The 23,403-nt window shown below is 38.4% G+C and overlaps 1 protein-coding gene across 7 annotated transcripts; it reads left to right on the top strand.

The window, feature by feature from the left end:
• On the top strand, window positions 1–23,403 carry brsk1a (BR serine/threonine kinase 1a). 7 transcript variants are annotated; one of them, XM_056246003.1, is made up of 20 exons: window positions 1–551; window positions 635–729; window positions 1,366–1,451; window positions 1,561–1,701; window positions 4,637–4,753; window positions 6,902–6,935; window positions 7,036–7,104; window positions 7,279–7,425; window positions 10,622–10,653; window positions 10,872–11,036; window positions 11,121–11,218; window positions 14,114–14,128; window positions 14,243–14,393; window positions 14,484–14,544; window positions 16,199–16,775; window positions 17,801–17,849; window positions 18,399–18,522; window positions 19,282–19,489; window positions 22,524–22,613; window positions 22,668–23,403. In XM_056246003.1, the coding sequence occupies exons 1-20, from the start codon at window positions 467–469 to the stop codon at window positions 22,868–22,870; spliced, it is 2,547 nt and encodes an 848-aa protein (XP_056101978.1). In that variant the 5' UTR covers window positions 1–466; the 3' UTR covers window positions 22,871–23,403. The 7 variants fall into 7 exon arrangements, with proteins under 7 accessions (XP_056101978.1, XP_056101980.1, XP_056101983.1 ...); XM_056246005.1 differs by having other exon boundaries at window positions 22,689–23,403; XM_056246008.1 differs by having other exon boundaries at window positions 16,496–16,775.

Below are 23,403 nucleotides of genomic sequence, written 5' to 3' on the forward strand. Positions count from 1 at the left end.
GGACTTTCTAAATGGTGTTTGTTATGAGGCGATGGCCAGCTGGTAGATACATCTAGAAACACCGATCATAAGTCTACTAACAGCAGCTTATCAATACTGCACCTGGCTCTCTGTCATGGCATGCGCTGTGAATTAGAAGTCTGAGAAGGGTGACTTTGATTGGCAAAGCTACGAATTAGGCTGCTTTTATGGACCTAACTCTTATCTTTACATTGACATCTGTATCTTTCCACTCTGTTACATACATGACTCACAGACGGTACAAGTCTGAAAGATTTCAGAATAATTAACAGGCCCGTGTGACTGTTGCCGAGACAGATTTTAGGGAATCCCAAGCTCAGCATGGATATATTTCCGGGTTGTTGCAGACCCCTGCAAGACTATTGTAGAAAAACTCAGCTCAGAAACAGTACGCTGTGATAATATTGCATGCAGTAGCAAGTTTAACAGGAGCCAGGCCGCCACTATGTCAAAGGAACTGTCAGTGACCCAGACAGCTCAGTATGTGGGGCCGTATCGACTCGAAAAGACTCTCGGGAAGGGCCAGACAGGTAAGGAGACGTCGTTTTCGTCTGTAATTTCTGTTGTTTTCAAAGCAGTCATCGCTGATGAATTGTCTGGTGAATGTCAATAGGTCTGGTGAAGCTTGGGATTCACTGCATCACTAGTCAAAAAGTAGCCATCAAAATAGTCAACCGAGAAAAGCTCTCAGAATCTGTGTTGATGAAGGTAAGGAAACAGTAATATTGTACTTTTTATTGCTGTAGTTTTCACAGTGTCACACATGTCACTACTACTAATAATTCATTTCAATTTAAATTCATATTCAATTTAAATGATAATATTCTACCTGTTAAAAGTATTATGTTTTACCATGGTGCAGTGATGGTATCAGATACTATGGTATACTGCATGATTATCATATTCCAGTGCTATTTTAGTATCGTTGAGATACCATTATAGGTTTTATTAATAATTAGAATTCGTTTTTCATTTTTACATTTGGCAAATTTATTTTTATTTTAGTTCAAGTTTTAGTAATTTAGTTGTTTTTGCCATTTTATTAGCTGTTTTAAAATATGTTTCAAATTTTAGTTATTTCAGATTTTTATTTCAAGTTACGTTTCAAGTAAAAACGTTTTTTTTTATGGTTTTAGTTTTGGTTAATTATATTTACGCATGTACGTCATGTACTATGGTATTAACATGCCTTTCCAAGGCCAAAAATCATAGTATTACCATGGTACATGTATCAAAACATAGGGACACCCTGGTACTTTTTGGTATGTTTTTGCTAATGAAAAGCTACTTTATTGTGCTTCAGAATTTGCTATTTATAAAGAATTTATGTTTTCATTCAACCAGGTGGAGAGAGAAATTGCTATATTAAAACTGATCGAACATCCACACGTGTTGAAACTTCATGATGTTTATGAGAATAACAAATACCTGTGAGTTAGAACCCTTTCACATGAATTCTTATAGGCTTCACTCAGAACACATGGTTCTTTCTGCTTGTCATTTGTCCCTTCTTAAAACCTGTCCTCCACATTCATGCAGGTATTTGGTATTGGAGCATGTTTCTGGTGGAGAGCTGTTTGACTATTTGGTGAAGAAGGGCCGACTGACGCCTAAAGAGGCACGGAAGTTCTTCAGACAAATCATATCTGCTTTGGACTTCTGTCACAGTCACTCCATATGGTAAGACACAAATGGGCATACTCACACATACACAAATAATATAAATAAGAACGATAAATAAAATACAACAGTGCCCTGGGGTGAAGCCATTTCATTTTTTTTTCTCCTAATATTTTGTTAGCTCGTGAACATATTTTTCCGTTTTGTTGAAGGTATGTGCAAAATGGTCTCACATTGACTGCATCACAAATGATGAGATTTGTTTGTTTACTCACATTGTATTTCCAAAATCATACTGTATTAAAAGCAAAGATAATACAGGAAAATACACCATTTACTGGTGGTTATTTTGAATAGGTTTTCAATCGTATTTGAATATGGTGACAAAAGTACTTGCATATGGCCTTTTGCCCCAAGCTGTTTTGAACCAAAACCTTCTTTTTCATTTCCTTTGTCATAAATTATCCTGCTCCTTCAATATTCAATAAAATAGATATAATTTAGGTTATTATAATGCTAAATGCAAATTAATAAAAACTAAAAGGAAAGTGCCCCTATTATGCTTTTTCGAATATACCTTTCATGCAGTGAAGCTGTTTGTGAATGTAAAATCTCTGTAACGTTTTAACGATCAAAGTGCACGACAAATAAAGTTATTAGTCTCCAAAAAGAAAGAATCGATTCTAAACTGCCGGAACGAGTCGTCAGTAATTCCAGTCTCACTTCCTGTTACAAACCTACGTAACAATGAAACAAATTTGCATAATGCCAGCCTGTGATCTTCATTGGCTGCCTGCGAACAACTTCTATTTTGATCCTCAAACACCGTCGTTGTAGCTGAGACTAGTGATGTTAAGTCTGACACCGACGCTCCGAAGCTTGCTTCAAACTCGAACGGTCCTTGCAATGAACCACTGCTTCGGAGCTTGTATCATTACGTCATTAGTCACGTGAAAATGACGTCTGAAGCAAACACACTGCTTCACTCCTGTAGTGAACCACCTGACTGCTTTGACAGCCCAATCCAGTGTTGACAGGTTCGAAACCTGGCGGCTGTATTTCTTATAAAAGTGAAGCCAAACCATGGCAACACCGTGGGTTGTTGTAGTCGGTGTTTGGATTGGTGTTATTGTTGAGGAGAGTGGATTGAGTTTATGGTTTACTGGGCTGCCCACAAAGCAATATATCCTCATTTATACCAGCTTTCTAAACTGTTTTTGTGTACTCCTGCATCATCTGTTCCATGCGAGAGGATATTCTCTAAAGCTGGTGAAATTGTTTAAAAAAAAAGAAATCGCCTTTCACCAAAGACTGTGGAGAAAATAATATTTCTGAATAAAAACCATACCATTTAATGAACACTTTGTATAAGCCTTCTGTATGATGTAGCCTACCTAAAGCACACCTTCTGACACATTTTATTATTATTATTAATTTGAGAACATATGAACATTGTTACATAAAATATGCATCAAAGACAGAAACTTCAAAAACTCTCTGCTACATTATACAAGCACAACCAGTTACACAAGCACATCCTTTTCAACATACAAAAATAACAGTCCCACCAGTTAACAAGTTATAGAGTTCTGCTTCCCACAGCTAAACAAGATAAAGCTTTCACACATGATAGGCTACTGCCCTGCTAAAAAAAACTATAGACACCATTACAGAAATTCTATTGGATTTAATGGTTTTCATGGGAATTTTATTGGTTATAATGGAAATTATAGTGGTGTCTGTGGGTCTCTACTGATTATGTGTTGGGTTCTATTGGTGGGGGCATTAAATCCTAATGGAATATGTGCCAAACACACTACAAAAAGAATTCTGTAGTGGTTTAAATGGTAAAAGCCAGTTTAATAGAAACCATTAGAATTTCTGTGATGGTTTCCAACTTTTTTTAAGCTGGTCTGATCTTCTGTCCTTGTCTAAAGAAATAATTACACACACACACATCATGCTTAATGTTTTATTATCAAGGTGAACACATGAAATTCATCAGTATCTGTAAAATTCACCTACATAAATGAGTTTCACAGCTGTTTCAGCTTTGATCGCCTCGGTAAACACGTCATAAACGGGGCGTTAACATAAGCCTACTGGCATTTTATGGTTGTCAGCTTTGTTGCATTACATTTACTTCACCAGGAGATGGTGCTGCAATTTCTATCTGAATGAAGCTTCGAGTAATGAACCATTTTCGACACAATTGTATCGGAAAGCAATAATGCTTCGAAACGCTTCATTTGGCCATAACTAGCTGAGACTGGAAGAGTTTGGTTCATGTTGCAGTTCAGGTTTTCGGTGCGGCGAATCCGCATTGCATGCATTTCAAAAGGAAGAGGACTCGCACTATAATCTATGTGGAAAAACCGACACCATCATTATTTTTTGTATCACTGTGTATCAAAAGCTGTTTGGTAATGGACGTTTCGTTTCTGACATGCACCGTAAGCTGTCGACCAATCACAACAGACTGGGCCGTCTGACCAATCAGAGCAGAGTAGGCTCTCGGAAAGGAGGGGTTTAGAGAGACTGAATCTTTGAATGAACCGTTTTCAGACTCTTTGAGAAATGAGGTGATGTGCAATATATAATATGAGACAAAGTGTTTTCTGACATTGGATGCATGTAAACCTATTGTAGGATACTCCAAAACAACATTAGGAACCTTTAAAATAGCATAATTGGGGCACTATAAAGTGAAACATATAAAAATATAAAGAACATATAAAAATAAAATCAAAAAGTGGTTTGATAATGTATATCGACAAAGGTTATTTTTCAACATGTTTTTAGTCACTCATTTCCATATGTGGTGGTTGTAGCTCTAGTCTCAAAGTTGAGCAGATACATGTGTACGCCTCTATAAAGACAAGGGTGAGTGAAGTATTAATGTTTCGGAATATTTTGTACCCTGAGCTGTATTTTTCTGTGGAGGGTTGTTGGTGTGTGACGTGTTCAGAGCCGCTTGTCCTCTGTGCTCTTGTAGTCATAGAGACCTAAAGCCAGAAAACCTTCTGCTGGATGAGAGGAACAATATCAGGATTGCAGACTTTGGCATGGCCTCACTACAGGTGGGAGACAGTCTGCTAGAGACAAGCTGTGGGTGAGTATTTTCTGTATGTGCGTGTGGTTTGTAATACTGTTGCTTGCTTTATTGCACATTGCAATAGTAGCTATATGGTTTATGACATGACAAAATTGTATGTCCAGCCTTGTTAAAGTACACGATGAAAATAATTGTTAGCAAATGCCTCTTGGTTTAATGTTTTGTCATCTAATGCAATGACATTCATACATTTAAAATTTTAAAAGTGCAGTAAAACCACCCTCTAAAACTCACTTGTATATCAAAAGAGACTACAAAAAGACAAAATATGATCATGTTGATCCACATCGAAAGATGGTAGTACATCGTCGAACACATTGTGGTAGCGGTAAAGTACACGAAAAGCATTATAATGATTGCCAAAGAACGAATGCACCTTTAAAATATCATCAAATTAAGTGTTGAATAGGGTTACTGTAAACACACTTGTTCACTTAGCTTAGGCATATTTTTTTTTTGCAGTAGGATAGAACTCGATAAATGAATTTGTTCAATAGGCTAATATAAAGTAGTTTTATATAGCCCAATCTAGCAACTAGAGAAGTAGGTTAGATTTATTCATGACAAACTTTGAAGTTGGCTTGACAAAGGCGTGTTCAATTAAAAGTTGTAAATATTTTTTTAAAGTTTGATGTTTAAATAGATAGCCTACAGAAAAACAGCCAGTTAGCGAGCTAGGCATGATAGCATTAATTATAATATGTAAAGCATTAACATAGCATGCTACTAGTTATTATTAACATGTTTAAGCACGTAATTTAGCATCTTTAACGTGTTTCTAGAAGTTGTTAGCATGTTTCTAGTATGTTTTAGCTCGTTTTTAGAATCTGCTAAAATAATCTGTTCATGCTTTAACTTGTAGTTAGCATTTTTGTAGCATGTTGCTAGCATGATTTAACATTTTGCTAGCAGGTTTGAACACATAACATGTTTTAACATGTTGCTAGAATGTTTTAGCTCATAGCTAGCATGGTGTTACTATATATTTAGCATGTTGCTAGCATTTTTAGCATGTTGCTAACATTTGTAACACCTTGCAAGCATGTTGCTTAGATTAGCCTGTTGTGTTAAATTAGTAGATTTAAAACATTGCTTGCGTGTTTCTAGCATGTTTAATCACACTAAGTCAGAACAGCCTGAAAGTCTGTGCAGAGTTGTAGTTTGAAAGGCAGGGTTGCCAGATCTGAGTAACAAAACTAGCCCAATGGCCAATCAAAAATATCCCAAAAGTTGCCTAATGACCATATCCCAAATCAAATCTCAAAATGTTGCCATTTTTATACTTAGTGATCATAAACACAGCTCAAAAAGTCTCCCTACCAGAGGCCCTCCTTAAGAAAACTTAACACTTTACACTGGTTGAATATAATCCAATACAAGCATTTCAGTCAAATACAATTTATGCAATATGTCAAACCTTTAAACCACGGGGGGAAATCAACATGTGAAAACCGTGAACTTGGCAACCCTGGATCTAGGCTGCATTAATTTTAGAAATTTGGGGCCAGATTTACTAACAGCGTGCGCCAGCACAAACCCTCTTTTGGCATTGAAAAACTACTGTCAGGATTTACTAAAGATAAGACACGCAGTGAAATATTAGCACTGACAAGGCATGAGCAGGGTTATTTTTTACGGCTGACCTTATTGTATATACATTTGTAGGAGTTTCCCTTTCAGACACAAAATTTATAGGAGGAGAGTATTTAAATGAATCATGCAAGGTGATTTATTAAGGTTTGTGCTTGTCAATTTACTGGTATTTGCACCATTATTTACCACCGGATGCTAATTTGCGCTGCTCTTGGTAGATTGCGTCGGTCATTATGAAAATGATTCGGCTGCGTCTGTGTTCTTCAATTTCCACATCGTCAGTAGATCACGCGCAGAATTTTCCACTCCTATTTTTGGAATTGCGCTCTCCCGCTAATTTTCCCTGTTTATTAAATCTGGTCCTTTGGACTCGGAGGAAGATGCAGCATTTTATCAAGTCACCATTACTATTCCTTACTCCTTAACTATATTTCAATTCCATTTAAATAAATGCCGCAGAGTTTTTTTGTTTTTTTTGTAAATGAAAATATTTTTTTAAATCTATACCTTCTCACACCCTTCCATACTCTGTTTTTCCCAAACTATTTGCAGATCTCCTCATTATGCATGTCCAGAAGTTATCAGGGTAGGTCCATAGATCCAAAAAGTAACATAGATGTTTTAAAGCATCATTCTGCCTGAAGGTGTACCATTGACCTTACCACCCTCTTTGGCTTCTACTGTAGGGTGAGAAATATGATGGTCGACGGGCTGATGTATGGAGCTGTGGAGTCATTCTCTTCGCTCTGCTAGTGGTGAGGAGGAAATCACTTAAGTTTTAAGGAGAGCTTCTCAGAGGGCATTTTCCTCACTTATCACCTATTACTCATTTTTAGCTCAAAGGTTGTTAAGCAAATAAATGCAACACTACTTGCATGTCACTACCATCTGTGTTTATGTATGTGTGTGTTCCTGTCTGCCGTCCACAGGGCGCTCTGCCCTTCGACCACGATAACCTGCGGCAGCTGCTGGAGAAGGTGAAGAGTGGAGTTTTCCACATGCCCCATTTCATCCCACCCGACTGCCAGGCTCTGCTGCGGGGCATGATCGAGGTCGACCCTGAGAAAAGATTCACGGTGAGGGCGTACTGTGGACTCTGAATAAGCATACTTGTTGTTACACTTGGATGTTTACTTCAATGTAGTGTTGTAGTACTCAAGACTCAAGAAGGTCTTGGTCTTGTCTCGGTCTCGAGTCTCGGCTCGCATGTGATTTGCGGATTAACGGCTAAATTTAACCTTCATAGAGGGAAAGTTTATAATTTGGACGTGTTTCATCTTGCCAATTTACACATTCAAACATTTTTAAAGGTAGGGTATGGGATTTGCAAAACGGCCGGCAGATTTTGAAAATACACAACTCAAAAGGTCCTACCTTCTTTCCTCCAACGCTGGCCCTGACTCCACCCATTCGAAGAACATGGATGCGCAATCATGCACTTACTCTCTCTCTGTACCGGGGCGACTTGAACTTACTGTGACTGGGTCACGAGCTTTGAGTATGTGCACGAAGGGGACACGCGCGCGAGGAGGATGGGGGGTGGGGGGTATGGTACGACCGTTTGATTGACGCACGTACTGTCCAATGATTCTAGGTGGTCTTGGAAATGATTGGCTGGAGTTTTTCGAGTCCTGCCCGTTCCACAGATGATTAAATTGCTTAAAGGATTAGTTCACTTAAAAAAAAAAAAACTTTTGCTGATAATTTACTCACCCCCATGTCATCCAAGATGTCCATGTCTTTCTTTCTTCAGTCGAAAAGAAATTAAGGTTTTTGATGAAAACATTCCAGGATTTTTCTCCATATAATGCACTTTACTGGCTACCAAACGGTTCAAGGTCCAAATGACAGTTTCAGTGCAAACTGCAAACTGTTCAAATGGTTTTAAATGACACCAGACGATGAATAAGGGTCTTATCAAGCGAAACGATCGGTCATTTAAAAAATAAATAACAAAGTTTAAGTTTTATAAGCTCACATGCTCGCCTCGCTCTGTTCTGTGTGACTCTCCTGTTCGACCTCGTTCATCAAAATGAACAAATCTTTTTCCGAGTCAATTCGTTCATTTCGGTCGTTAAATGAATCAAATGACTCGTAAAAAGATTTGTTCATTTTGATGAACGAGTTCGAACAGGAGAGTTACACAGAACAGAGCGAGGCGAGCATGTGAGCTTATAAAACTTAAACTTTGTTATTTATTTTTTAAATGACAGATCGTTTCGCTTGATAAGACCCTTATTCATCGTCTGGAATCGTTTAAAGCCCTTTGAACAGTTTGCAGTTTGCACTGAAACTGTCTTTTGGACCTTGAACCGTTTGGTGCCCAGTAAAGTGCATTATATGGAGAAAAATCCTGGAATGTTTTCATCAAAAACCTTAATTTCTTTTCGACTGAAGAAAGAAAGACATGGACATCTTGGATGACATGGGGGTGAGTAAATTATCAGCAAAAGTTTTTTTTAAAGTGAACTACTCCTTTAATTTCAGTGCTTCTAACTCAGTGGCTGTAAGTGGGTTAGGAATAGGATTTCAAGTGATTTTGAAAAAATGGTCAAAAAAGAAAATCACATACCCCACCTTTAATTGAAGAGAAGAAGAGTCGAAAATCGGGACTCGCGCGTTTTCTGTGCTCACAGCCACACACACGCAGAGAGAGAGAGAGAGAGAGAGAGACGTGCGTTTCAGATAAAGCATTCGAACACTGAATTGATTCCTCTTTCGCGTTTCGGACACATAAACACAAAATTATGTCTAAATGCCCATCTCGGCAAGTATTCTCTCATTTATGTCATAAGTGAACAGTTATACAGTGAACAGTTACCGGATGTTTTTTTAGTCTGTGCAGTCGTTCTTAAAGTGACAGCACACACCTAATATTCCTACTGTTGTCTGTGTCATTAATATAAATAAAACAACAAAATACAGCTTCAACAAAGATGAAACTATATTTAATTTCTACAGTGAACATATATTTTACATTTAGGCTTAATTATTCATTTCTGTACCTGAATACTACTGTTAGATTTTGTAACTTTGTTATTTAGTATTCATCCCTGCTTGTAATTTGTGTATTTGTTTTTTTGGTGTGTTTTTATTTTATTACTGACTGTTCACTTGTTTTAAATAATGTGTGAACTTTTAGGCTAGTAGTTAGGCCAGTAGTTTTTAATGTTGTAGCTATCGAAGAACTTCAAGTGAGCTTTAAGTAATAAATGAAAAGCAAAGTCACCCCCCCCCCCCTCCCCTCCATATATATATAAATTTTTTTGTTCTGATCCGAAAAATGATCCGATCCGTGGCTCAAAAACCGTAAATGATCCGAACCGTGAATTTTGTGATCCATTCCACCACTACTACTGACTAGCCAATAAAAGTGCACCATGAAATGGCGTATTGATCAACGCGACATGGCACTCTACTTACCTCAAGCTCCATTTGCTTTTCCCTAGCCATGACCGTGTCTATATTCTCCTCTTTCACTTCCTCCTTTTTTTTTCAGTGCACATAAAAACCACAATTGCAAAGTGCGATTAATCTTGCTCTATGTGTTTACCACTGGCACATGCTGATGACGTTTTATTCTTCTATACTAACTTGCGTCGTAGCCTATAATTTAATGGGTGTCATGATTGCACAGTCTACATACATGCCGTAACCAAATTTATTAGATCCATGTCGTACAAGGTGATTTTATAGTATTGCCGAAATCGCACAGTCTGTAGCCGGCATGAGAGGGCTGGGGATTTTATCTCAAGACCGATCAAGACAACAACTGCGAGGGTATTACTAAATTGGCGGTGCATTGCCTGATCATTAATGTGATTGGATGTAAAACTTCCTTCTTCAAATGCAATCAATAACTTATTTCTAATTTGATTTCTTTTTGTTACTGTTGTGCCTGGTCAGAAATGAATGGAGGATTGTGTCAAAATGTCACCAAAATTAATACAAATGGCCACAAAATTCAAGATATGATTGTGAAAAAGTACTCGTATGAGATCTTGATTTTTATGAATAACATTTAATAATAAATGTGATATTTATTTTATAGAAATGTTCAATTCAATTATTTATGCAGTTGTAATTGTACCAATTCAGACACCTCTGCAGTGCAACGATGAGCTTTGTTGTTTTGGTATCAACACACACTGCTCTTGGTCTTGACTTGGTCTCGGTTTAAGTGGTCTTCACTACAACACTACTCGAGTTATAGCGCCATCTGCCTGTCAGCAGATTACACTATTTACACCATCTGTTGTCCTTCCCCTGCAGCTAGAGGCCATCCAGACACATGCCTGGTATCAGTGAGTATTGATTATTTATATTATTGATTATTTATACTCTTACTATCACTGTAGTTAAGATGTAGTGAAAGCATATTATTTGTGTGTTTATGGCTGTATTTTATGAATAGATCTCTATTTCTATTAAAATGATTTCAGCCTGTGTCTTTCACAACTGGCAATATCGCAGATGATTTGTGCAGGCAGCTCACGTTGGTTTGTGTGTGTGTGTGATCAAGAGCTGGACGCAATGAGCCGTGTCCGGAGCAGCCGCCCCCGAGGCGTGTGTGTATGGGCCGGATCATGTCTCTGACAGAGCTGGACCCGGATGTGCTGGACAGCATGTATTCTCTGGGCTGTTTCAGGGACCGGGTTAAACTGGCCCAAGACCTGCAGTGTGAAGAGTGAGTGCAAGTACCATGCACATTTTCGCCAGAAAACTACTTAATGTTTAACATTTTCATTATTTATCTCGCTCCTTTCCTCAGAGATAACCAAGAGAAGATGATCTATTATCTCCTGTTAGACCGTAAAGAGCGCTATCCCAGCTATGAGGACGAGGATCTTCCTCCAAGAAATGAAATCGGTTTGTGTCTTTTCCCCTCGATTGTTCATTTACACAGTTAAACGAAGGGTTTTTGACAGTTTAACTAATGGTTTAACAGTTACAGGTACTCATGTGAAACCATGCGGCCATTTACATTTATACATTTGGCAGATGCTTTTATCCAAAGCAAATTACTGTATTTTCCGGAATACATCTGAAATCTGTTGCGACTTATTTTCCGAAGTGACTTAAAGTGCCCCTATTATGCTACTTTCAAGGCTCCTAATTTTGTTTTGGATGTCTCCTACAGGGGTTTTACATGAATCAAAGGTAAAAAAAAAACCCCTAATTTTCTCATAATATACATTGCACCACATCCACCTTAAGTGGATTCGCAGTGCTGAAAACAGCGTCTTCTCGACATGTAGACAGCACAAACCAAACCTTCCAGTCTCAGCTACAACTACAGTGTTTACGAGTGTCAAAGTAGACGTTGTTCACGGACAGCCAATGAAGACCATAGGCTGGGATTTTTTACTTTGTCACGTAGGTTTGTAACAGGAAGTGAGAGTGGAATTACTTACGACTCGTTTCAGCAGTTCAGAATCTATTCTTTCCTTTAAAAGCCAGTTGCACTTGTGCCATGGCGGATTCGCTATTTACATGACGTAATTTGCAAATGGAAAAACTGAACGCGTCTCCAGAGAGCAAATGGATCTGCTCGTGCGCGAGGTTAAAGGGATACTCCACTTTTTTTGGAAATAGGCTCATTTTACAACTCCCCCTGAGTTAAACTGTTGAGTTTACCGTTTTTGAATCCATTCAGCCGATCTCCGGTTCTGGCGGTACCACTTTTAGCATAGCTTAGCATACATCATTGAAGTGGACAAGACCATTAGCATTTCTCAAAAAAAAATGACCAAAGAGTTTCGATATTTTTCCTATTTAAAACTTGACTCTTCTGTAGTTACATCGTGCACTAAGACCGACGGAAAATGTAAAGTTGCGATTTTCTAGGCTGATATGGCTAGGAACTATACTCTCATTCCTGCGTAATAATCAAGAAACTTTACTGCAGTACCATGAGTGCAGCAGGCGTAATGATATGACGCAGCGCCTGAAAATAGTTCCGTTGTGTTGACGGAAGGTGGCCTATTTTCAGGTGCTGCGTCATATCATTACGCCTGCTGCACTCATGGTACGGCAGTAAAGTTTCTTGATTATTACGATGTACGATGTAACTACAGAAGAGTCAAGTTTTAAATAGGAAAAATATCGAAACTCTTTGGTCATTTTTTTCGAGAAATGCTAATGGTCTTGTCCACTTCAATGATGTATGCTAAGCTATGCTAAAAGTGGTACCGCCAGAACCGGAGATCGGCTGAATGGATTCAAAAACGGTACAACTCAACAGTTTAACTCTGGGGGAGTTGTAAAATGAGCCTATTTCCAAAAAAAGTGGAGTATCCCTTTAAAGCGTGCGAGCGGACCGTCTACAGGACAAGCCGGATTCCACCACATCTTTATGTACACAATATTAATCTTTTACATTGTAATCCTTTTATTTTTAATATTTGGCTGGTTTGTGTGCTGCTGTGTGTGTAATAAGCAGAGTGTACATGTGTTGTGGACCCGCCTATAGGTGCACATTACTAACACACTCTTTAAATTAAAAATATATATATTGCGCCATTGACTTTAGACCAGGTTTTGGTTGGTCAATGGCGCAGTCTATTTCAGTTGCCTCAAAATAGCAACGCGGCAACAATGCGCCTGAACAAGCCTCGTTTTCAGACCAGCAGTCCATGGGCGCACAAAGCGGCGCAAATGCATTTGCTATTTAAAGCAGCACTCAGTAAGAATTCCGTTTTTGTCAAACAGCGACCCCTAGAGTCGCTGTGGAGCACTTGTACTGTCGTGAATAGCACTCACGCAGAGATGGCTCGCACTCACGGCCGGATCCCCTCCCCCTGTACACCGGTACCTGTTCAGTAGGATGGACGCTGTAACGAGTGGAAATAAGGTATGGCCCCTTTAAGAGCTGCGCACGCCCAACACCACATGTATACGGCGCCGGGTTATTTCTGTTTGATGCTCATTTTATCAGAATTTTATCAGATCTGTTTTTTTGCTGTAAAGCAATTCGTTACCTCGCGAGACCTGATATCACACGATACTTCCTAACACTCAGGCCGGCGGCTCAAAAGTTGCAAGGGTGGTTTTGCGGCTCACAGGCACCAGGGGGGTGCGAGACGACCACCATTCAACACGAAATCAGTAATATAAACATTACAATGACTCCAAAGCTGTTCGGTTAAGGTAAAAAAGTTACTTAGTTCACCTTTAAACAACGTGGCGCAGGACGTGAAAATGATAACTGCGTCAGGCTGAAACTAGCAAAAAACACTTGCGCCACGCTTGCCGCTGCATTGCGCCGGGCGTATGATAGGGCCCAATAACTTTATTTTTCATGCACTTTTATCTTTAAAACTTTGCAGACATTTTACATTCACAAACAGTTACATTACACACCGCATGAAAGCTAATATTCGAAAAAGCATAACAGGGGCGCTTTAAATAACGCAATTAACATCAAGAACGCAAAGTGCACACGACTTAACTTGACATCGCAGCCTATGCATCATCAAACTTAAATGCAGTCAGCCAAACATAAAAAGTTAAAGAGCTCAATTTATCTTTATTTAACATGTACATTTTTCATTCTTCTTCTGTATACTGTTACATTTGAAGGATTTTTTGTGGAGTGAGCGGAACGAAAAACGTTTACAGTGTTTATAATGTTTGTAAACGTTTCGTTTAATTTACAAGTATTTTACAATATTTCTGAATGTAATGATAAAATGTGACTTATGTTTGTTTTTTTTGTTTTCAACAATGCAATTGGATCCGGTGCGCCTTTTCCGGAAATTACAGTGCATTGCATTCATGGTATACATTTTATCAGTTTTCCTGGTAGTTGAACCCACAGCCTTGGCATTGCTAGCGCCATACTCTGCTGTTTGAGCTACAGGCAAACTGCGAACGTTTTGTCTTTCTACATAGACCCTCCACGGAAGCGTGTAGACTCACCCATGCTAACCCGTCACGGCCGCTGCCGGCCCGAACGGAAGAGTCTGGAGGTGCTGAGTGTGACGGAGCAGGGCTCTCCAACACCCCCACGCAGAGCGCTGGACACCTCCACGCACAGCCAAAGGTACACACACACACACACTCATATACATGCTTTAATGCACATATGGAGCTTTGTAAATATTGATTTAGCTCTATTGACTCTTGACCACAGATCTCGATCTGTTAGTGGAGCATCAACTGGCCTTTCTTCTAGTCCTCTGAGTAGTCCCAGGGTAAGTGCCTGTTTGCCAACCTTTTTCTATTTAAGGGATTGTTCACCAAACATGACAATTCGATCATAATTTAGTCACTCACCCTTATATTGTTATTATGAATACAAACAGATTTACTCAGCAGCAGTGTTGACAAAAATATAATTTTCCCGATACATTGATTGATACTGAAATATTTGCAATGGTTTCGATACTCATTTTCTGCAGACAGTCTCTCTTCTAGTATAAGTATAAGTATATAGTTTGTTGCACTGTGTGTTTAAGAGCAAAGCACAGCACTGTATTCTTACATGCTAGCAGGTTATGATGCAATGTTTTTTAAGCGTCTCAGAGCGACTCGATTCACTATAAATGCAGCAAACTCTACATGCGTTTGGGAACGCAACATGTGCCGGTTATGCTTTTCTCAATCGCATAATCTCCAACATTTTTTGTGGACAGATGATTGCAGCATTTCACTAGATTTGTAATGAGATGCGTTTGTAAACCTGTTGTCACAAAAATGTTTCCCTAAAGTTTTTTGCCCAAATAAAAGCCTGAGTGTTCAACACTTGCAAGTGAAGATATCAAGACAAGTATTTTAATTTTACTTCTGCAGTGTAAAGTAAAATAATTAATGTACTTTTTATGAAATATAATTTTTTTTATTTTACAGTGCAGTTGTATTACAATAGTAATATGTTTAATAATAATAATAATAATAATAATATATAATTGTTTTTATCATGTAATCCCATTCAGAGCTATCAGGCCTGAGTGATCTCAAACAGCCAGCTTCAGTTGATAAGAAAATACTTTGTTTGTGGCCAAAAGTAAATTAACTTAGTGTTCCAATTTTATGCCCTTAATGTTGTGGCTTTTTTTTGAAAATGGTATTGAATATTGATATTTTCCAAGGTATTGAATCGAAGTTAGAAATTGTTCAAAAAAAAAAAAAAAAAATACACATATGAGTCTACCGGTATATGAATTGTGTATTCGATTTTAAGTCTTCTAAAGTCCCATAATAGCCTCGTGTGAGCAACAGACTAATTTTGTAAGGCTTTACAATAAGGTTTTGTTTAACATTAGTTAACTACATTAGTTAACATGAACTAACAATGAAAAATACTTCTAAAGCATATATTAATGTTAATTTCAACATTTACTAATATATTACAATCAAAAGAGCTATCTATTAATATTATTTAATGGATCTGAGCTAACATTAACACTGAACAGTTGTATTAACTAATGTTAACAAAGATTAATATAAAACTGTTGTTTGTTGTTAGTCAATGCATTAAACAACTAATGGGACTTTATTTGAAAGTTTAGATTTATACATTCACTTTTTTTTTTACATTTTTGGATGACCTATGCCTTGAGTTAGTATTTTGTTTGTCATTTTTCCAAAAGGGCTTCTTATATCTTTATGACACAAGTTGAATATTTATCCATTTTATCATTCACATTTTCTGAACCGAGTTAATATGAACCGTGCACATCAGTCAGTCTTAGACACACACACACACACACACACACACGTCCCCATACACCATCACTGTGCACTAATCCGTATCACCTGCCATTGCTCATTTTCACTCCTGTTTCTCTCTCCATCTGCCACGGCCTTCACTCCTCCACCCGATTCTTCTCCTCCTCATCCCATCAGAGCCCTGTCTTTACCTTCAGCGAGCCAGAGGTAGTTGCCGCCGCCACCAAAGCGGGAAGCGGCAGCACCGTCACTCGTCCCAATCGATCGCATGAACCCAAAACGCAGACGCTTCCATCTAAAAATGCACCTGAACGCCCCCAACTCCAGTCCATGAAGTCCCTCCCCCTGCCCGCCTCCACTTCCCGCTCTCCCTCCCCTTCTCCCCTCTTGTCACCCATTCCCCGTTTCCTCTTCTTTCCTTCTCCATCTGCGGTGCTGAAGTCGGTGACTAAAAGCTTGTATCCCATGTCTCAGGTCACCCCTCAGGGCTCTCCCCTGCCAACCCCCCTGGGTACCCCTGTGCATCACCCCCACCCCCCCACCGCTACCCCACCCTCCTCCTCCTCTTCCTCTTCTTCCTCCCGAGCCGAGGGAGGAAATGTGGGCGTGGGCTCACTCTCCTTGACCCCACCCTCTAGTCCAGGGGGAGGCGGTGGCATGGCGGCCAGTAGCTCCGCCCACTGGAGGACACGCCTCAACTCACTGAAGAACAACCTGTTGGGGTCGCCGCGGTTCCACCGGCGCAAGCTGCAGGGTGGGTGCAGGCCGCTGTCTTTACGCTTTGAAGTATTTAATCAAGTAGAGTTGGGGTTTTCAAACTTTTTGGTGCCATGGACCCCTAATGACCCATTTCTGGTGATAAATCAAAAATATTATATCTGGAATATATTTACCTTCTACTAAGAAGACACTGTATCTTTTTTCTTCCTATTATTAGAGTACTTTTAGATGTATAAACTTAAAGAAAAATAAAGTTAATAATAAAAGTAATAATAAAATAATTGATTAATCTCATTATTTCTGATCTTGGATACCAGAATGAAACAGTAAAAGTTCAATAATATTTTTTATTTATTTACTTACCCAAATGTATTTCATTTTCTCTGAACTTTTCTGCAGACTCCCTTGCAGCCAGGGTTAATATCATTAACTAACATAATTTTCATTACTTTAAATCAAATAAACATTAACTGCAATAACAATTATATGTAAAAAAAAAAAAATAGTCGTGATTAATCGCATAACATAAAAGTTTGTAAATATATAATATATGCAAAGTATACACACACACATATATATTTACAAATTTTTTATGATATATGCGATTAATCGCGATTAATCGATTTGAGAGCACTAAGAAAAACGTAAATGTATTTTATTTCAGGTAATTATTTTTCAACATTTCTCATTTTCTTTTACTTTAATTTGAACTACTAAAATTACAACTAAATACAATTTTAAATAAATAAATAAAATTAACAATAATAATACTACTAAAAATGACAAACACACAAATTTAAAAAACAAAATGACTGAAACTTTAACAAAAACAATTAAAGTGAAAAAAAAGTAAATATAAAAATGAAATCTAATTCAAAATATTAACAAAATCTATAATATAATAGTATATCAAGGATACTAAAATAACACTGCTTGCGTCCCTCTGGTGGTGCCTGGATCTCAGTTTGAAAACCCCTGAAATATAAAACTGTCAAATAATCTAATTTAGTTAATGTCAGGTTGTATTATGTTTCATTCTTACTCTTACCTTTCCAATAGTGCCAACCACAGAGGACATGTCCAGTTTAACACCAGAATCCAGCCCAGAGTAAGAAACATGTCCCATCCCAGCACATGTATGAAGCCAAGAAGTCTGTCAAAGCATCTACTGTATATTGTCAAAGCGTTTACTGTATATTGCACATTTTATGTTACATTAATTTATTCCCCCAGGGCCACTTATAATGTTAGGTAAAGGTTTTTGTCCTCCAAAAACAGGAATAATTGAGCTATTAACTGTTTTTGCTACTGTTCCTTTAGGTAACACCCACTTTGCATATGAAAAAGAAACAGTTTCATTAAAGCATCTTTATAAAATTCAATTCCCATACATTCTAAATAAGAAGTATAGCAAAAGCTCAATGTCTAACAATCTAACATTCGACAGGGAATATTTTAGTGGCATCCTCCAGATGCTAAACATGAAACGTTTCAGATGTCAACACTCACATTTTGAATAGACGTCACGGTGACTTGTATGTGCTATTGAGAGAAATATATTGACAATTGTAATCTATATTCTTCAGTGTGCTGCATTATTGTGACGAGTTTTACAGCTTTTCCACGTGTCTGTCTGTCTGTGTTTGTGTTCCGGAAGGCTGGCTAAAAGGTCCTGGTTTGGGAATTTCATCAGTTTGGAGAAAGAAGAGCAGATTTTTGTGGTCATCAGAGACAAACCTCTCAGTTCCATTAAAGCTGATATCGTCCATGCCTTCCTCTCTGTGAGTCTACCTGATTTGTGCAGGTTTTTGTCGATGGATTTAACATTTTAATCAAATGTATTACATGACATGAATCAGATTAATCTAAACTAATCACATACACACTACTGTTCAAAAGATTAGTGGTTGTTTAGTTTTTTAAAAGAAGTCTCTTATGCTCATCAAGGCTGCATTTATTTGATCAAAAATACAGTAAAAAAATAATTATTCTGAAATATTATTCAAATTTAAACTAACTATTTTCTATTGTAATATATTTAAAAATGTAATTTATTCATGTGATCGAAGCTGAATTTTCAGCATCATTACTCCAGTCTTCAGTGTCACATGATCATTCAGAAATCACTCTAACACGCTGATTTGCTGCTGCTTTTTTATTATCGGTGTTGAAAACAGCAGCTTAATTCATATTTAATGCCTCCTTGCTGAATAAAGTATTCATTTCTTTAAAATAAATTGAAATTACCCACTCCAAACTTTTAAACAGTATAGTGTATTAATATTTGATTAGGCCAATTCACACTGCATTATTGTGACAAAAAAAGACATTTTTTTAAGACATTTCTACAAGTTAAAAACAAATCAACAAACATCTATAAAATATTATATCCTTGTACAAAATTAACAAATATTTTACCAGTTTGTCACACTTTATCGCCCCTAATAGGTAACATAACAACACTGTTCAAATGAGAACAGTGATGATGTACACACCTAAACGCATCTGTTTTTTTCTTTCTCTCTTGCTTTTGTCTTCAGATTCCCTCCCTCAGTCACAGCGTAATCTCTCAGACGAGTTTCCGAGCAGAATATAAGACTTCTGGAGGTCCGTCTGTCTTCCAGAAGCCTGTCAAATTCCAGGTAGACATCTCCTTCTCTGAGGGGGAAAGAGAGCAGGAGCGGGAGAGAGAGAGGGATGGACAGAAGGATTTTGGAATATATAGTGTAACTTTTAGCCTCATATCAGGTAAGAACTGCTTTTTTATGAATGATTAATTGTAATGATTTATTTGCTCATTTCCAGTAAAGTATCAGAGCATTACATTTGTAGTACAGAAACAAAACATGAGATCAAATAGTGTTTAAATCACTCAAGTTTACAACGCCCGGCCGCGACACCAGCGGATAAAGTTTCAGAAGGAGGTAGCATCTGTTTTGCAGCCAGTATAAAAAAAATGTAAGCAAATATTAATATGCTGGTTACTGTTAAATGTAATTTTAATTTTTTACAGTGTATCATTGTAGCAGTATTCTTAAGCAGATATCCTAAATATATATATATAAATATATACTAAATAAAAAAAATGATTTTAATAAAAAGTATGATTATATAAATTATTGTATAAATGTTGTTATGGGAATGGAAATCCATTAGCAAGCAAATCGTTCCTATTAAAACAATTTTTATTTGTTTAGTGAGCACTGAGCAGTATTTTAAATATATATATTTAACTAATTTATATATTCATTAATTTAAATATTTAAAAATGTTCATGACACTTTGATTTTAATAAATAGTATGATTATCTAAATTATTATATACCAAGTTCTGTCATGAAACACTGGTTGAAACTCAAGCTGATTGGTTGATCTGCACCCAATGCGTTCGCTGCTCAACATTTAAACAGCTGGTGAGCGTCACTATAGCAGTTTGCAGCGCGCTTTCACAGTCCCTCTGATACCCTCCTCCTTCCCCAGCTCCACCTGTATAGATCTGCTATGGGTCATTTTATATCTGCTGTTTGTGCAGCAGCAACATGTCATGCTCACAGCAGCAATAACCTACAAAAACAGAAACATCAGCAGCAGCCTAAGCACATCTATTCCACCAAGACCAAGTATATTAACATTGTCATATCCACTACCATGCTAAAAATCTTTCGAAAGTTGACACTTACCTAAAGGATTATAGACCAATTTTCAGTTGGTAAACATGGTGACGTTTTTATGTGGGCGGAGCTTAGGTGGTGGCAGAACGATCCCTCTGGCCGCTTCACTAACGTAAAGTCTCCAAGTTTTGTTAGCTTGTTTTTAACAATGACTGGAGAAAATCCGATTTTATCTTAATGTGCAAGGTCACTCATTGTCCAGGACCGCGATTGTTATTTGCAAAAGTTAATTTTAACGGACGGAACCAGATTGGCTGACCCGTACACTCATTGAGGATCTGACAGGATTAACGTTAACGCTACCTCCGGTTGAGTGGCCTGACATCTACACCAACCTGATAGAGAAACGGAGGGCATATAAATCTTTAGATGCCTATAACTATGTGCTGAATGGTGATGTGCAAGACGTGTGTGTACGATCCGCAGTTCTGCCTAGCCAGCGCCATGAAGACGACAATGTAAAGAGTGACATTACGGTGCAATTTTAATGAGGTGAATATTTTCTAGAAATAAAAAATTGCAGATAAAGCATATTAATGTTTCATTGATTCTTGCACCCAACAACACAACAAGATGACATTTAATAATAATAAGAATAATTTAAGATCCTTATTTTGTAGCCGAATCTGTGCTGGTTTGTATTCACCGCCTCCAGTTTTCCCTTTGTTCTGCCACCAGCTAGCGCTGTGACGTAACTGTGACGTCGGCTGGAAATTGGTCTATTAGGAACACCATACTAATACTGTATTTGACCCAATTTCGCCTTCAGAACTGCCTTAATTCTACGTGGCATTGATTCAACAAGGTGCTGAAACCATTCTTTAGAAATGTTGGCCCATATTGATAGGATAGCATCTTGCAGTTGATGGAGATTTGTGGGATGCACATCCAGGGCACGAAGCTCCCGTTCCACCACATCCCAAAGATGCTCTATTGGGTTGAGATCTGGTGACTGTGGGGTCCATTTTAGTACAGTGAACTCATTGTCATGTTCAAGAAACCAATTTGAAATGATTCGAGCTTTGTGACATGGTGCATTATCCTGCTGGAAGTAGCCATCAGAGGATGGGTACATGGTGGCCATAAAGGGATGGACATGGTCAGAAACAATGCTCAGGTAGGCCGTGGCATTTATACGATGCCCAATTGGCACTAAGGGGCCTAAAGTGTGCCAAGAAAACATCCCCCACACCATTACACCACCACCACCAGCCTGCACAGTGGTAACAAGGCATGATGGATCCATGTTCTCATTCTGTTTACGCCAAATTCTGACTCTACCATCTGAATGTCTCAACAGAAATCGAGACTCATCAGACCAGGCAACATTTTTCCAGTCTTCAACTGTCCAATTTTGGTGAGCTCTTGCAAATTGTAGCCTGTTTTTAGTGGAGATGAGTGGTACCCGGTGGGGTCTTCTGCTGTTGTAGCCCATCCGCCTCAAGGTTGTGCGTGTTGTGGCTTCACAAATGCTTTGCTGCATACCTCGGTTGTAACGAGTGGTTATTTCAGTCAAAGTTGCTCTTCTATCAGCTTGAATCAGTCGGCCCATTCTCCTCTGACCTCTAGCATCAACAAGGCATTTTCGCCCACAGGACTGCCGCATACTGGATGTTTTCCCCTTTTTACACCATTCTTTGTAAACCCTAGAAATGGTTGTGCGTGAAAATCCCAGTAACTGAGCAGATTGTGAAATACTCAGACCGGCCCGTCTGGCACCAACAACCATGCCACGCTCAAAATTGCTTAAATCACCTTTCTTTCCCATTCGGACATTCAGTTTGGAGTTCAGGAGATTGTCTTGAACAGGACCACACCCCTAAATGCATTGAAGCAACTGCCATGTGATTGGTTGATTAGATAATTGCATTAATGAGAAATTGAACAGGTGTTCCTAATAATCCTTTAGGTGGGTGTACATTATAATATAAGGAAGTGTTACAAGTGTAAAAAAAAATGGTGCCTTTAACATGGAAATCGTTTTCATTTATAACACTAATTTACATTCGACTAAACAACACTCAAACCCATAAAGGGGATTTTGCCGCCTCATTTCAGAGGTCTACTACACACCACTGATGTTATATGATGTGTGTGAATTTATATTTGTAGGTCCAAGTCGCAGATTTAGAAGAGTTGTTGAAACGATTCAAGCCCAGTTGCTCGGCGCTCATGATCAGTCCATGACGCAAACTCTTTCAGGTAAGAACGAACGCATATCATGAATTGTTCCAGCCTGTTTCCACTCCTCCGTAGCTTTCTTTTGCCTCATGCCAGATGAGAAGAACGGTCGCCCTCCCAGAACACCAACACGACAAAACTCCCGGCGGTCCGAGGGCGGAGGCGATCGGTGTGAATGGGTGGAGCGCGGCGAGAGTGGGGTTTTACTCCAGCGCAGGGGTTCGGGGAAAGAAAGAACCCGCCTACTTTCCTCCAGTGGAACACAATCACAGCCCTAAAGGAGAAATATTGTGAATAATCAGCAACCCATCAAGATATTAGCCATGATATGAGACAAAACTACTCAAACTTTCCTTTTCCCCTTCTCACTTCAGAACAGCATGATGGTAAAATGTGTTTTTAAAGGAGCTTTTTGAAAGCCTAATGAAACCAAATACTGATACACAAACAGTAGACGGCCTCTTTGTGCAAGAACACGGGATGCAGTGAAGCAAAGAATCATCTCCACTGAACAAGAACACTACACACACTTCTGAGATCCGAGGAACACCTCTGAAAATGATTTAATTGGTCATCCTGGACAATGCTTTGATTTATGCTGTATTTTCTCTCATGTGATTTGGATGTAATGTGCAAAACTTGAGTCTTAAGAGTTTATAATGACATTCGTGGAAGGTTCCGGTTGTGGGTAGCACACCATCTGTTCCTTACAGTCCTGCTATCTGTTTCAGCAATCGAGTAATTATAGCTAGCAACAGAGATCTTAGTCCAATTAGTCTGAATTTGTATCCTCCAAATCATGTTTTTAACA

The sequence above is a fragment of the Rhinichthys klamathensis genome, unplaced genomic scaffold (assembly GCF_029890125.1).
Source record: "Rhinichthys klamathensis goyatoka isolate OS25496 unplaced genomic scaffold, OSU_Roscu_1.1 h1tg000035l_1, whole genome shotgun sequence".
NCBI classification, from domain to species: domain Eukaryota; kingdom Metazoa; phylum Chordata; class Actinopteri; order Cypriniformes; family Leuciscidae; genus Rhinichthys; species Rhinichthys klamathensis.